The following is a 16,268-nucleotide window of genomic DNA, read 5'->3' on the forward strand; positions in this document are numbered from 1 at the left end:
CTGAGGAAATTATAATCTGGGCATCAACATTTTACAGATGCTTTGTTGCCAATGAGAAGCCATTAATTAGCAACAGGATCTCATTCATAAAGTAACAGCAGTAGCTGGATATGTACTTTATTGCAAAAAAATAGGAAAAAAGACATGGGAGATCTGTATGTGTGTCATGGTCCATGGAGGGATGTGAAGGAAGAATGTATTTCTGAGGGTTTCAGCCTCCCCCTCCCCAGGCATGTGCAGATTGTTTGTTAGCTAGGAATGAGAGAAAAATACCTGTTATTCTTCTGTCAGTCTTGCCAGCCAGGACTGGGAAATGTCAGTATTTGCTGCTTCTGTAAGTCATTACCCCTGGAGGAAGGAGGAAGTGGTAGAGGAACTGTGACTTGTAAATGATTCCTAATCAAAGTGCTTCCCAAGGCTATTTGTGGAGAACTGCAGATTCCTCAGCAGGAACCCTTGCTCAGGCTTGTGCTGAAGACTAAAACGTGCTACTTTAACTTGAGCACAAGTCAGAGTGTGCCCTGCCCTGGAGTCGAGCCAAGGCATATCTCTGGGGGTGGACAGCTCTAGGTAGTACAAAGCAGTGGAATTGTGCACCATGGTATTAGGAATGTTACTATAGATAGGTACCATTGACTGACAGTGAGTCTAATCCTGTATAACTTCAGGTAGATTGGAGCTACCCCTGTGACTATTTCACTGTAGGAATGGTTTCATAACGGTAGTGTAATTTTCCTAAAACTTTAATTGCAAGAAATTGACTGAATGAACTGTAGTTTCCTATCTTTTATTGTAGTTTACCTCTTTCTCACGTAACATTTTAGAGTATATTTTTAACTTCTTTTGCTAAGTGCTTAGGACAAACAGGATCTCCTGTTAATGAAAACCTTTGATGGATGCACTAAGGAAGCAATGTGTATGTAATCCTATATTTCCTGAGGTTACCTCAGCAGTGAACATGGAGGATAACATTGAAGGAGGCTATGTGCATGCCTAAAGGTCTTGTAAAAAGCTAGAAGTAATGTCCTTACTACTATGCCAGCAGTATGATTTGTTTTACCATGGATGTTCTGCAGATATCAGTGTGCTTTATCAGCAGACCTTGAGGCAACTTCATCCACAAATTGTGGAAACAATTGTCAAAGGATTAAGTCTCAGCCTCTCCCATACCTCATAGCCCTGAATCACTGAAGATTTGTTCTTCATATTTGTGAATGGAATACTGATTTGATGTGAGCTATTCTGCTATGTTTTGACCTGGTAACAACTTTTTTGCTCTTCCAAGAACAACCCTAATTTGTTTTATTCATAAGCTTGTTTATAAATTTGCACCCCAAAAACTGAAGTTTCAAACCATGCAATGAAATGAAATTCATATTGTCTACAAGTATCTGCATGATTGAAGACAAAGCCTTTATTTTGTGTCTGAATGCCAGATGTCAGAATTTGGAAATTTGGAGATTTTATTCACTCGAGTCTTGCAATTTATTCCTGCAGATAACTTTAGGTGAATTATTTAAAACTAATACTCTAACGCAAAGCTGTGTGGATACATCTGTAGAGTTTCTTGTGACCAAGTGTTTTAAAGAATGATGATGAAGTGAGAGTCGGAATTGTCACCTCTCTCAGGACCACAATGGTACTAGTATACTGTGTGTGCAAGAAACACACTGGGGACACCAGAGGGATTTAATAACTGTATCTCTGCAAACCAACTGTTTAGAAGGAAAAGCTGTTCTCAGAAGGGAAGCCAGTACTGCACTGTAATGTGGGAATTGGAAGTGGGGGTGAAGGTAGTCATTGATAGCTGCCAAAGTGTGGGGTTTATAGGAGTACCATTTACTGTAGAGCATAGTCAGAAAACTTGTAAGGTGGCATCACAAAGCTTAAGCTCTACCAAAAGAAAAGAAAAAAATGAAAAAAACCCCTTTGTGCAAGTTTATCTTATGAAAAGCAAGTGTCATTTATATAAATACATTGTAGCAGTGGCTTTTACTATGCAAGTATTGAGTTAGAACTTTGAAATATTATGCAAATGCACTGGTGGTGTATACACAACTGCACACCCACTGGACTGTGCTTCATGTGTTCCTGATGCCAATGAAAATACAGCAGGCTCCAACTGATTCAGGGGAAAAGTCATGGCTACAAGAAGCCAGGACCTGTTTTACAGAGCTACTGCTCTGCTTCTAATAACTGAAGTTAGGAAAGCCCCTTGGATTTAACCCTAACTTTCTTATTATCTGAAATAGGACATGAATAAGCTGAAGAAGCTTGTTAGTGGTTTTTAATAGTTTGTCTGCCCACAGACAGTTTCCAGTTTAACATGTTTTATTGCAATTTTTCATAGAAACAGTTCTTTTTAGAAGAGAGATAAATAATCATGTGGCTCACAGCAAAGCTCCCATAGTCACTGGAGACCTCTGGTGTAACAGCTAAATTAATCATGAATAGCTGAACTCTCTCCTGCAGTGGCGTGCCAGAATTGTTTCCTTGCCAATGTCTTTGCTTTCCTTCTGTTGTCCCCACAAAGCTTCTGCTCTTTACGCCCAAGGTGGTGGAGAGCCCCTTTCTGCAGTGTGAGGCTGCCCTCTTGGCCCATTCCTGCTTAAGTGGTTATCTTGGCTCATTTTCCACCATTGCCTGTGCAATTTCTGGGACTTCTGTTCAAAGTGCTGTCATCCAAAGTGGATGAAAATTGATGCAAAGACCCCCACTGATTTGTATGACTTTGACACAGTCCTTGTCTGCATCACACCTTAAAATCCACCTCTTCTACCATGTGCATATGTTCTAACCTCCAAGAAAGGCATTGTGCTGTGGTGTGTGCTGTATGGTGCTAGATCCCTGTCCTGGTTTTCCTTAGCAGCAGAGAGATGACTTGGCACTGTTTGAGTGTGCCCTGCCCAGCAACTGGCAGGGAGATTAGAGTGGGAAATATAGTCTGTATAAAGATGTCTGTTTTTAGGAAGCACCAAGATATGTGGAAAATATATGCAGTAGTATCTGGGACTGTGGCATTTCTGTTAAGTAGCTGTCTATTAATAATGAGCTATTTTTTAATTTCAGAATTCTAAGGCCTTTTGATACTACTGCCCAGCATGGACTATACAAGGCACAGCAACAGCAAACAATATAAGACCTGCAGCAAGGAAGAGAGTTGAATTATTAAGTGTGTGAAATGGCTGCAAGTGATGGAGATGATGTGAAAGGAAAAGCTGGATTTGAGATGCTGGCCCATCAGCTGCATGCTGAAAGCAAGAACTGATCTACTATATAGCATTAAGTGCTGTTGATAAAGTTGATAATATTAAGAGAAGAAAAAAATTCAGAGAAGTGATGGTCTGTTGCTGGAAATAGTGCCTGAGATAATTAAACAGTCCACAAAGGTGGCTTGGGGTGCAGTGCAACTACAGCCATCTCTGAGTTGTTAAGAGATATTGTTTTATCAACTAGCAGAAGGAGGAATAGGCACTTCTGTTACAGAATTGAAGACTCTGCCTTCTGCATGTAACTGTAGAGATATTAAAAAGTACCTAATGAAGAATAATTTGTGAGACACATTACTTTTGCTTACAGGAAAGATTTGTTGAGGAAAACAGATCTAACCCTGGAAAAGCTTCAACTATTGAACTATCCAGGAGAAGGATCAATAAAATAACAGCTCCCAAGGCAGAACAAATATGTGTGCTCTGGCTGAAAACATCCAGCACTTATGGTAGCTGCTGGCCAGTCTGGAACACAGGTATCATGAATCCTTGTAGGTATAGGGGAATAAAACCAAACACAAACACAGGAGAGACATGAAGAAAAATGCCTCATGTCATGGGAAAGTTGCAATAGGTACAGGACACAGACCTGTTCTATGTCCCTCTGTCCCTGCTAAGTTAGAAATAGAGATACTATTCTAGGAGCAGAAGTAATGAAGCTCTGTTTCTACAAATGTGTTTCACTTGATTCCTTATCTGCCCTAACTGCAAAAATTTGTCTTTTTTTTCAGCACCTCTATAACACAAGCACTGAAGGAAAGGCAGGAGGTCAGAGAGTTGCTGGCTGAAAGGCCAGCTGGTGCCTAACACTGTAAGACGCTTTCTGGTGTCTCTTCTGGGAAAGAAATTGGGACTTTCTACTCTTCAGCAGTCTATTTTTAAAAAAACCCCACATTTGTAGGAACTTAATGTCCTTGAAATCTCAATGTCATTTTAAATTTTGCTATTTTATCTCTGTATACCTTTTTCAGAGGAATCCCTTGATTATTTGTTGCTGGAGCTGATCAGGGGTTCACAAGCTACAGGTGTGCCTGATTTCCACCTGCGTAAGTTTTCTTTCCTTAGGAAATCGGTCTGAAAGAGGAAACTTTCAAGGTTTCCAAGTGAAGAAGGACTATTTACAACTTCACTTTCAACAGAGCCAAGAGCTCAGGGTGTAAACCCTGGAGGGAGGAGGGCTGCTGGCTGTTCAGCTGCTTGACTCTGCAGATAGGCTGTTAGGTCAGCAAATGGTTTGATTTCTGCTGGATTGTGAAGCCAGATGCAATATAACCCCAGCAACACTTCTTCAGAACACTTTTAGACTGGAGAAATATGACCAAGTGCTGGTTGCACAGAGTCCCCCAGCTGAGAGCAGAGTCCTCTGTGACCTTCCCCAAGGAGCCCTTCTGTGCTCTAACAACTGTGAAATGTAGGAATAGTCTCTCTGCCTGTGTATACCTTAAAGAAAGCTACTGTGTGACCCATAATTTCATGTTCCAGAATGTTCTCTTTCACCCAAGGCAGTAAATATCCTGGTCCTCCACCTCCTCCCACAGGAGAGGCATTGCAATTCGTGTTTTGAAACCTGAAACAAGCAGGATCAGCAGCTCCCCAACAATCAGATATCAAAGTGGAGGGCTATATCCCAGAACAGCATATTTCAGTCTCTAGAAGGATGCTGTAACATTTCAGCAAACAAACAACAACCCACTTACCTCTACAAAAGAGAGAATTTATTTTTTTAATCTAACCAATCCCAGGAAATGTGGCTTTTGAGAAGTGGAATAGATGGCAAGACTGGATAGGCTTGGCACTTACTCAAGTCACTATATGCATGGAATATGGTTGATGGAAAGCATGACAGAATTTAGAGGCTTCCTTTTATCCTGAATTACTAACTAATGAATAATATAATTAATTCCTCAGGAGCTGTATACAACCAGATACACATTAACTTCCAAAAGAGGGAGTCTTTTTGGTTCCTGCTTTTAGGTCAAGATGTTCAACTGTGACACTTTTCAACTGTGCTTGCAATTTGCTAGGACATGAGTTTATATTAGTTGGAGACAAACTAATCAAACTTTGTTATTGCACAAACCATACCCCAAACTAATGGTATCATAAGGGAGCACATGGAAGGAGAGGTGGTGGAGTCAAACTCTCACCTGCTGGAAATAGGCAGAGTTCTCTATGCTTCTTTTGCTGTGTCCAGGAAAGACTTTGCACCAGACTGAGGTAAAACAGTGAGATAGTTTCAAGAATTGTGCCTTTGCTTTGCCCCAGAATTTGCTTTAGTGATTTATTAATAAGAATCTTTTAGTATACCATTTCTAATCTGTATAGATTTTAGGTAATTTTTAAGATATTTAAGATCATTATTTATATCTACACTAATCTCTATGACCCCATATTAAAATGAATGTGAGCTCTGTAGATCATTTGCTTCACATGCAGTTCTCAGGACATCTACTTTATACTGTCACTAGCACCACTTTCTAAAGTCTTCCTATAGCAGAGATATCTTAGAAAATAGGGTTTGAGATCTCTGTATCCAGAGTTCAAAAATCTAGCTCATGCAAGGGAGTATAAATACCTGCTGTTTTGAACTGTAGCTCAAGATCTTCCCATTCTGAATTTTATCCAATACCTTCTAAAGAGCCATATTTAAAATCCTAGTCTAGACAACAGATCAGGCTGCAGGGATGCGGGAAGCTCTGGCTCGTCTGTCTGTCTGTTTGGTGAACTGATTGATGCACTGTTTGCTTTTTATGCTGAGAACTGTTTTGCTACTTTGTGCATTTCCTAAAAATCTTCCTCCTGTGACCCTTCCAGGGTGCTCTCACATGGCTCTTTCAGGGACCCTCAGCTGTTGTGTGGGAGTGAAATTACTCCCAGAGGGTCTCCACCACATACTGCCACCAGTATTCTTGTAAGAACTGGAGTGTCTGTCATCTGATACGGGAGAGAACACATATTTTATTTCCAGATTAAACCCCCATTGTAAATAGAGTAACCTCTCCCTTTTGTACCTGAAGTCTACTTAAATGACACATCAGGGACTGTAATCTGATTGCAAACTCCAGGTATGGGTTTATAAGCATGTGGTTCCAGGGGTGTTTTGGAGATGTTTGCATAGTACATGTTGCTGACCTGGTTTATGTATTTAGTACATGTTTGGGAGGTAGTGAAAATCTTTACCATGACATGGTGGTTAATACCTCAGACAGAGCTCCTGGTGACCAACAAGTATGCAAGCCAATACATTATCCAGGTCACATGAAAAGCCCTATACGCATCAGCCAATGTGGTATAATGAAACAGGAGTCCTGGAATGCCTTAGTATTTTTTCTTTTATTATTCTAGAATGGTAATACTCATTATCTGAATCTCAAATCATATGTCTATATCTTTATCAGTATATTTCTTTTTATTGCCTTTATGCCGTTGATGTCACAAAATCGATAAGGTTAGAAATAATATGTTCCTGGTGACTGTAGTTACTTGCACTGTGCTAGAATGGTTGAAGACAAGCAGTCACACAGTTGTGTCTTTGGCTAATCTTGTCACTCTCATGGGGCAGACTTGCTCAGTAGTGATCCTTTTGAACTTTCAGAGTTGTTTTTTCTTCATGCTGGTGGCATAAAATCTTTATTCATAGCTGGAGACAACCTTGAACATCTGTCTTAGTTCTTACAACTATCCCTGCTGGGTCTACAGTGTGTGTCTGACCTTGCTCTTAATGTCTGGAATATGTATTCCGGAGTTGAGAGAAATGTAATTTTGATATGTCTTTTTATTATTTTGTTTTCCTGTAAGGATAGCCTCACTAGTAGCAAATGAAACCTTTCACACTTCTTCTAGAATGAAAGTTAAAAATAAATGCCTTCAGTCCACTGTGGACTGAATCCTAATGCCAGCCAGCACTTAGACAAGATATTCTGTAAAATCAATGGAAATTTTACCTTGGTTGGAGGATTAGCAGAGTCTTTCAGGCACAAGGTGAACATAAGGCAGAACTAGGGAGGAATATTTTTTAGATGATTTATAGCTTCACTGAAGCACAGAGATAAAACCTGAAAGTCAAATAGAAAATGAGATGCCCAGAAGAAACATGGTGTTTGATAATACTGACGTTAACCTTTAACCTTAAATAATATGTATATAAAATATTATTAAGTTAAGACATGCTTGTTATCAGTAGCACACAAATTGGGAGTATGGAAACCTCTGTCCTGGGATTTCATGAGTGCTTTAAAAGTCTGCTCAAGACAAGCTGTTGGCTGTAGTCACTGAGCCTGCCCTCATGGTAGATGAAGCCCAAGGCTTTTGGAGATTAATTACAGCAGGCTCCCAGCCTTTGGGGAGTTTTGAGCAGACAGATTTTTCTGCAGTCATTTTCTTCTCTGCCTGTCCTAACACACATGCTGCATCTGTGCATGTAGGTAGCCTATCCAGAAACTGCACTCTGTCCTTCATGCAGTGTGTCCAGCAAAGTCAGAAGAACAACACAGTCGAGGTAGGAGCACAGCAGAATTAGATGGAAGGCTGCCTGCACTAGCTGCATGCTTTCATTTAAGGAAAGACTCGTTATCTGTCTTTCTCGAAGATGGGCCTACTTGGGGAACATGAGAAAGGGCCATTTCATCCTCTCTTCTCCTCTGTCTCTTGAGAAAGCTGCCAAGACAGTACAGAACCTCAGTCCATACTACCCTCAGAGCTTTTAGTAAGGAGCTCTGCTTGGTTTGTATTGCAGATATAAAGTGGCAGCAAGAGTTATTGTTTTTATTTGTCTCCAAGGTGGAAAGTTAATCTTTTCATTGTAGACTCTGCAGATTTCATACAAATCCTGTTCCCTCCAGAAGACTGTGGGCTGTAGCAACATCCCCTGATGAAGGCTCCATGTTAACTCTCACTCAAGGATTTATTTGCCTAGCTCTTGAATAGCACTTCTCACAAGAAGCAGATGTCACCTGTACTTCATTGGTCTGTGCTAGCTTCCAGTTCAGGTTTGATTTTACTGGAGCAACTGGAAGATGTTGCTTCAGGCCTGGAGCATTCTGGCTTCCAGGGAGATATCATGCTCAACAAGCAAATGTGAGCTAAAGGCTGTAGATGTAATTGGGAGGTGGAAGAGGCAAGCTGTTTACTGTGCAGTTTCCGTCCTAGCTTAGGCCATCCAGAGCCAATCTTTTTCCTCTACAAAGTTATTTTTTTCCACTGATTTTTTTGTTGAACTTTTGTTGTACTGGTTTTATCCTATACAGTTCTATTCCATACAATTTAGAGCACTGGCCACACTAGGTGCTTTGAAAACTGGTATTCTGGATGTTTGTAAGTCTTCAACTATGAAGACTGAGGCTTTTAATAAAATAGAAATACTGTGTATGTTTTGACATTTCAGCAAGTGTCCAGTGAGTTATTTCTCTAAGTTCCGTAGGGCAAGTAGGAGTATTCTTTCTTTAAATGATACAGGTTGATTTGTTTCAGGCTGGTTTTGAACTTGCAGTCTAGTGTGATATTCAAGCCTGTAAAAGCCTATCTGGGACAGGAACATAGTTTGAAAATAGTTTGGTGTTAAAAAAGCAGCATTACAGCTGGAAGCAGGAGGAGTAGTGGCATAAAAAGACAGACACAACTGGTGTTTTTTTTGTGCAGAGGAGGGACCAGTACAAAAAGTAAAGGGGCTATAAACAAAAGACTAAAGTGGAGAAATATTTTTCATTATCTATAGCATTTTGTTTTTATAAAGATACCTGTACAAGAAGCTGCAAAATCAACATCTCAATAATATTTTAAGCCCAAACTTTAATTCAGTCTGTCAGAGAAGCAAAACTCCACTGTTGTTCTGCAGAGCCATAGGATAAGCTCCCTTCCAATGCAGGGCATTCTGTGATTCTATGTTTCCATGATTCTATGAATTTAGTGGGTCTTAGTGGATTCTCTCATTCCCCACATCTATTATGCCATGACAGTTCCCTTGCCATAGAAGTTCCCTTGCCATACAATTCCTGCATGGATAACTCACAATTCATGCGCCTTAAGGAGAGAGCAATAGCCAGCGATTGCTGCGAATCTGTCATTCTGTGTTGCAGTCTACTGAGAATCCCTTTTCATTTTCTTTCTTGAAAAGAGGAATCAGAGTTTTCCTGATGGGACAAAAAAGGAGGGTTTGAAAACAAATTTGGAAACAGCAACTTTCTGAATGCCTGAGCTGAAAATGAAGCACCTGAAAGATATGAATATGTGATGCAAGAGAATGCCAGCAACAGTCAGAAAGTCAGGAAGAATTCTGACATTGAAAGAGTGCCAGGGAATGGGAAGATCCAGGATCCAGTTAGGAGGCAGAATACATTAATTAATTATAAGGTTTTTTCTGAGGTTATTTCTTTCTCACTCATGACCCCTAAACTATAAGAAATCTAGAATCTTTGGAGGCTACAAGGGGAAACTTGCAAGAGAATTCATTAATAACCCATTTCTGTTCCAGTATAAGGGACAAACTTTGCTCTGAGCTGTGATGGTATAAATCAGGGTCATCTTCCTCTGAGTCAGTGAGAAAGCAGCATTGGAACATCTGAGAGGGTGAGATTAGTATCAAGCCCAAGGTGTTTCACCTGACAAATGGTATATGGTTGAATGTGCAACTCTCCAGGGTCTCAGAAACTGCAGAAGCAAGGTTGCAAGAAAGGACCAATGCTCACCTTGTATGGGAGCATTGTGTTATCTTCATAGAATCATAGAATAGCTTGGGTTGGGAGGGACCTGAAAAATCCTCTAGTTTCAAGCCCCTTGCCATGGGCAAGGACACCTATCACTAGACCTGAATTGCTCAGGGCCCCATCCGACCTGGCCTTGAATACTTCCAGGGATGGGGCAGCAGAGTTTCTCCAGGCAACACGTTCCAGCGCTATACCGCACCCCACAGTAAAGAATTTCTTTCTAATACCCAATCTAAACCTTTTCTTAAAGTTATTCCCCCTTGTCCTTTCACTACATGCTCTTCTAAGTCTCCATCTTTCTTGTAGGCTCCCTTCAGGTACTGGAAGGCCACAATTAGGTCACCCTGAAGCCTTTTCTTTTCCAGGCTGAACAATTCCAGTTATCTTATCCTTTTCTTGTTACCTTCCATGGATATACCCCTGATCCTGTCACCAGGCTGGCTGAGGCCTCCATGCCCCTACTTTCTCGTTTTCTGGACTGTCACCGAAGTTTGAACTTTGTCTTCTCAAAGCCCTTTTCCCTGGGATGAAAGACGGCACTGCTTCAGAGAGCTTCTTTGTTTCTTTCTCTTTCCTTCTGCACCTGTGTCTCTGCTCACAGAGCTATTCCCTGAGCAGACTAAGGAACATCAGTGAAGAATTAATTTCGTTTTGTCAAGTTTCTGGTCTGACCCTTAATTTAGAGCAGTCATTTCAGTCTACAATAAACTCTGTGTTTCTGCATGCTGCAGAGAAAGAATTACGAGCAGTCCTTAGCCATGTGCGTTCAGGATGCTTTGGTAGCCCCATGGGACAGGTAGACTTCAGTGCCTGAAAACTTATTACAGAATGGGGGTACAGTCAGCTTGTTCTGTTCTGTGTAAGTGTCTGCGTGGGGCTGCCTATATGTAAAAGCTTTTACATGATTCACTGAGGCCATTAGGAGTGGAATGGTATACCATCATTGCAGGCACAGAGCTCTTCAAAATGAACAGCTTTTTCCATCTTTCCCCAGGGAGCCCCGAGAGCCATCCAGGCATGTAGGTGGGAGGAGACTGTTCATAAGTCTTCAATCACAGCATCCAAGAACACAAAGCTTATTGTTGGGATGAGCCTGCAGCTCTGAGTGATAAATAAGGGAAGACAGCTAGATGAAAAGAGCTGACTTTCCTTCCTAAGACAAAGGTGGACTGATTTTTAAAGTTTGACGTCCTGGACCTCTCATGAGCATATGGAGCACATGTTGATACAGGGTCTAGAGTGAAACACAGTATTCTAAAAGCACGGTGAAGTAATCAGGCAACAGAGCAGAATGAGAACAAAGATCTCTTTTGACTGACTTAATCTCAGACATATATTCTATGCTTTTGTCTTTGCCTCTGTTTCTGGTACTTATTGATACACCAGGATGTATCCAGTCTAGTTTGTGCTTTTCTGGTTTTTTTTCCTCATTCATTCTCAAAATTTCATATATTCTCTCAGTTTTCAGTCCTCTGAAGAAAGCAGACCTTCTGGTTTTGCATAGTTGAACTTGGACGCTAATAAGAATGTGCTTTCTTAAGTGATTTTGGCTTATTTGGTTTCTGAGGTCACGGACATAGTGGAAGAACACCTGCTCTCATCTTGCTTCAGCACTTAATCCCTGTCCCAGACAAGCCTAGAAGGGCATGACACAGGAGATGAAGAATAATATAAAAAATTAGTCAATAACCTCTTTGAACATCCGGAAAGGTTCATGGATAATGATTTTATTTTCCCTGGTTTTCTCATATCCACATCAAAAAATAGGATAGCAAGACACTGCTTCTTCAGCAATTACATTCATTGTTCAAGAGCTTTAAAAATATGAATAATCCAACCTTTCTGCAAGCAATGTGGAAAATCTTGAAGGACAGTTGCAGCAGAAATTTCTGTTAGTTTTGGCCAAGGCTTTTAGAGACCTTGTTACCATTCTGTGTGTTTGTGCACATCTACTTGATATTTTGCTTTAATTTTTTTTTCTAACTGAGCCTATTTTCCTTCAGGGTGGCAGGACACAGTGTATTCAAGAAGTCTGTCCCATTCTTTCATGTCCCCAGCACCTCAGTCACATTCCTGCTGGACAGTGTTGCCCCAAATGCTTAGGTGAGTGGATTTTTTTCCTAGGAATTTTGTAATTGATACGATATGTTTGTACATAGCATCTTTATACCGCTATTGCACAATACTGGTAAATTCTAGGAGGTGATGGAGACTCTGTTGCTCAGTGGAGTTTATAATCTACAGGTTTTGAACAGGTACTCAGGGTTGGGCTGTAGGGTTGTGATGTGTGGTACTAAGCAAGCAGCTTCAGAAGACCATTTGAATGTAGAGCAGTTTGCTTGCTTAGAGGAACAAATACAAAGATGTTTCCCACCTTCATTGTTTTTTCTACAAAGAAGGTTGAGGCAGGAGGAAATGTTCCTTCGAAGCTCGCCAAAAGAGAAAGGCTTCACCTTCTCATATTATTATTACTCAAGTGGGTATTTGCATTCTTTTGAGGAAACGCAGGTCAGAGGAAACTTCTGAACTGACATTGCATTCTTACAAACTGTTGTCAAAGGCACTGCAGAGTCTGCCTCGTGGTTGTCTTCTTAAGGTAGATTCACAGTTTCATCCAAGAATATTTTCAATTATGTCTTTCCAACATATTTTAAAGCTATAGGTCAGGGGCCTCTCAGAAGGGCTAGTTCTTCCAAGTCATGACAAGGAAGGCAGTGACAAAATAGGCACAGATCCCACAAGTCAACATTCCACCTATTTCCTAAACAAGGAGCACTTACATCCTACCAAGTAAATTAGCTCTAATTTGCTCTATGAGGTTATAACTGGCTTTGGAAAATTTTCAGAGCCAATAACTCCCAGTTCTTCAATGGAAACTGTAATTCTGACTATATCTTTATTATTAACCAAAGTCTGTTTCCAGGTCTAGGTTAGGGATACAGAGAGGTCTGGCCTTGGACGCAGCAACGCATATGGAGTTCCAGGTTTTAATAATACTTAACATTTTTGACTGCTTGAAGCAAACCCTGATTTATTTATTTGCTATTTGAGAAGTACTACAGATAAATATCTGCCTGGAACTAACTGCAGCACCAGAGTGTGATGTGGCAGAGGAATGGAATGGAGAGGAGTAGAGTCCAAATGCTGAGCTTCCGTTTTGGCTGAGGACATTTTTCCTTTCCTTCTGTAAACTCTCCTTGTCCTCTCCTCCCCATGGTTTTCCGAGCTGAACTTTCCACGCCTTGATCTAGGCAATCAAAATGCAGCTTTAATTTTTGACTGCTTCAAGGGGATCTTTCTACAGATCCTTTTTTCACTCTTAGAATGTAAACAAGTTCACTAATAATAATGAATTTCATTTTATGTGCTCTTTAAAGCATTTCATATACCTCTGAGTAGATGATGTCTATTCACAGAGAAGTGTTAAAAGTTTTGAAGTGGAGGTAAAGCCAAGGGATGAGTAGCGCACTGCATGGCAGTCACAAAGGAGAAATGTTTCCAGGGATGCTGAGGCATGGTTTTTAAAGTATCATGTGGAGGACCTCCCTGCAACTGAATTCCTGATACTCAGCTTATATAGCTTAGAAGAATGCTGTGGACTCCACTGGGACTTGAATTATTAGTTTAACTAGTGGTTATGAGCCAGCAAAGCCAACCATTAAGCCAAATATCTTCATCACCACATCTTTTAAAGCGGTAGTTTCTTTGTCAGTGGTTTTTTACCAATTATTTGAACTGGATTGGCCACCCAGAATTGCGCTGAGTGGTTTGCAAGGCATGGCAAGAGGGTGTGGGAGAGAACTGGACCTTTGTTCACTTGTTGACATGAGCTATGTGATTGAAGGCCTGGCCCCACATGGAGCAGTAGGAATGTTGTTCCAGGCGGGACTATGGCTGGGCTTTACCCCTAAGAGGTGCATGGATGGAGAGCAGTTCCTTTTGGGGCTACTGAGTATCCTCAAGTGATTTCATATGCCAGTCCTGCAAGAGAAATTAGGCCTTCTCAGAGGGATGCACATCCAGTAAAAGGAAGGCTGGCTATGCAAGCACAGATTAATTCAAGCTAACTAATTTGCAAGAGAGAGATGTTCAAATTGTGTCTAACTGAACAAAAGCAATTATTTCTTAACTTTTGTTTAACATTAGATTTTTAAAACTCAAGGCTAATCCAATGGATTTTGCTGTGTGCTTATCCTTTTATTTACTTATATCTCAGAGGAAAATGAAACCTTTTTCTTTTAAGATGTTCTACATTTATCAAAAACTACTGAAAAAGGAAGGAATTGCAGTGTGCCAAGACCTGATGGTTTGAAAACTGAAGTATTCGTCTAGTATTTAGTACTTCATGTATGTACTTATAGTGGCCATCTGCTGCCTTGGAATTGATCCCTGTTAAACATTAGACCTCAGAAATGATAAGCTAGGAGAGTGACAGCCACTCATAAAAGAACTTATTAGTTGTCTGCCACCAAAAGAAAACAGGGCAATTCAAAATTAGCAAGGTAAGTATAGAGTTATTGTGAAGAGCTCATGTATGTATCATAATGATCACTTGTTTAAAATAACCTACTGGGAAAGAAGGTGAGGAATAAGAGAAGCTTAGAAAAAGCTGAACTGTCTTGCAACTTGGGTCTGAAAGCACTTGCAGGATGTCAGGGCTTCAGGAAGGATTTGATTTTGATGCTGCCTTGCCTGTACAGTGACCCAAACCCTTACCTTGCTCTCATTAAACTGAATATTTTATGGACTATGGAAACTAAATATCTTGTTGCCTTCATTGTGTTCATAAATTATGCAAATGCCTGTATTTCTTGCAGTCTTGTGTGAACATGGTACACCAAGGTATCTTAATGAGACTGAACACCTATGTTATTTTTGCAGCAGTGTCACTGAGTTGATTTAGCTTGGCTGCTGTGAACCCCTGAGGTAGATGTGCTAAAACCAGTTAAGACTGCTTTATTTGATAAGTTATTGCATTAAGACTGCTTAAACTAGTTAAAGTGTACCTACCTTAAGAGTTTGCAGTGCTTACTTTTTATTCCTCTAGCTGCACTGTGCACTTTATGATGAGGAGAAGAAAGATTTTTCCAATATAAACATACTATAAATCATATTTATATTCCCTCCCACGTTAGAATTTGTACAGATGAATGTGTGCTAAAAGAACAGTGAACTGTTAAAAGTACATATTTTTTTCACACCAAAGTGGAAACACAAAGCAAATGACACATTGCACATGAATTTGGTCTGGTGACAGTAAACCCTACTATTTTTGTTGACAATATGGCATATTTTCAACCACAATCTGTTTCTAGTACTGTTTATTTATATTCAGGACAGAGGAAAGTCTTCGACCTCCCATTTGGAAGCTGCCTCTTTCACAGCAATGTGTATGATAATGGGTCCTCATTTATTTATGACAACTGCACAGTGTGTACATGCAAGGTAAGTCCATCACACTTTGGTGCTGGTGGTTGTCTGGCTTAGTAGTAGTTTGTAGGGCTGTAGAACTGTAAGCCTGATACTGTTCTTTGGCATCTTGTGTGGTCCAAAGAACATGATCTGAAGAACACTTGCAGTTGTACTAGGGAAGTTAAAAAAGTTCCTGACTGCCTCAGCTGAGACGTGATGCCTGACTCCGTGTGGTGTTGCTCAGATTATATGATCCTCTTTAAGTTTGCAACAGAGTGGAAGAGGAGTTTATAACTGATGAATTACCACACCTCTGCTGGAGGGCAGTGATATTTATTTAGTTCCCTAACATGACTGTGACCACTTCCACTTTTGCACCTAGGCAAAAAAATGAAAGTGTCCCCAAATCAGTAAGATTTTGCAGTCAAATGTAAGTAGAGGCTCGGCTTTAGCTTCGTAGACCATGAAAGAGTCCCTTAATCCATAAATAATTTTTATTTTCTCTGAGCTGACCTATTCAAAACACTTGGGCTGTAGCTTGGGTGGATGCAATGATTGAACAAGAAGCAATACTGTTGTAAGGACATACAGCAGCACAAACACCTTGGTGATTATTTTATGATTTCCATTCATCCTTTTACCTAGGATTCAACAGTGATATGCAAGAAGAGATGCTTACTTCGTGGTGAATGCAATATAAACAAAGACCAGTGCTGCAAGGAGTGTGTCTCATATATCTCTCCTGAGGAAGTGAAGGTGTGCAAGTTTGGCAATAAGGTCTTCCAGGTAAAGTTTCACATATGGCTGAAGAGTAGATGCCATTATAATGGCCAAACCAGCATGATTTTACATAATTAGAATTGTGGCTTGTTTTTAGCAGAATCCT

The 16,268-nt window shown here is 40.4% G+C and overlaps 1 protein-coding gene across 5 annotated transcripts in view; it reads left to right on the forward strand.

Annotated features, from left to right (window-relative positions):
• The window catches only part of BMPER (BMP binding endothelial regulator), a 152,368-nt gene that overhangs the window by 65,881 nt on the left and 70,219 nt on the right, over positions 1–16,268 (forward strand). For all 5 annotated transcript variants that reach the window (XM_071561397.1, XM_071561396.1, XM_071561395.1 and 2 more), the window contains 3 exons: positions 11,974–12,073; positions 15,306–15,415; positions 16,028–16,168. In XM_071561397.1, coding sequence (XP_071417498.1) covers positions 11,974–12,073; positions 15,306–15,415; positions 16,028–16,168 — 351 coding nt within the window. The remainder of the gene's footprint in view (positions 1–11,973; positions 12,074–15,305; positions 15,416–16,027; positions 16,169–16,268) is intronic.

This window comes from Pithys albifrons, chromosome 7 (genome assembly GCF_047495875.1).
Source record: "Pithys albifrons albifrons isolate INPA30051 chromosome 7, PitAlb_v1, whole genome shotgun sequence".
NCBI lineage: Eukaryota > Metazoa > Chordata > Aves > Passeriformes > Thamnophilidae > Pithys > Pithys albifrons.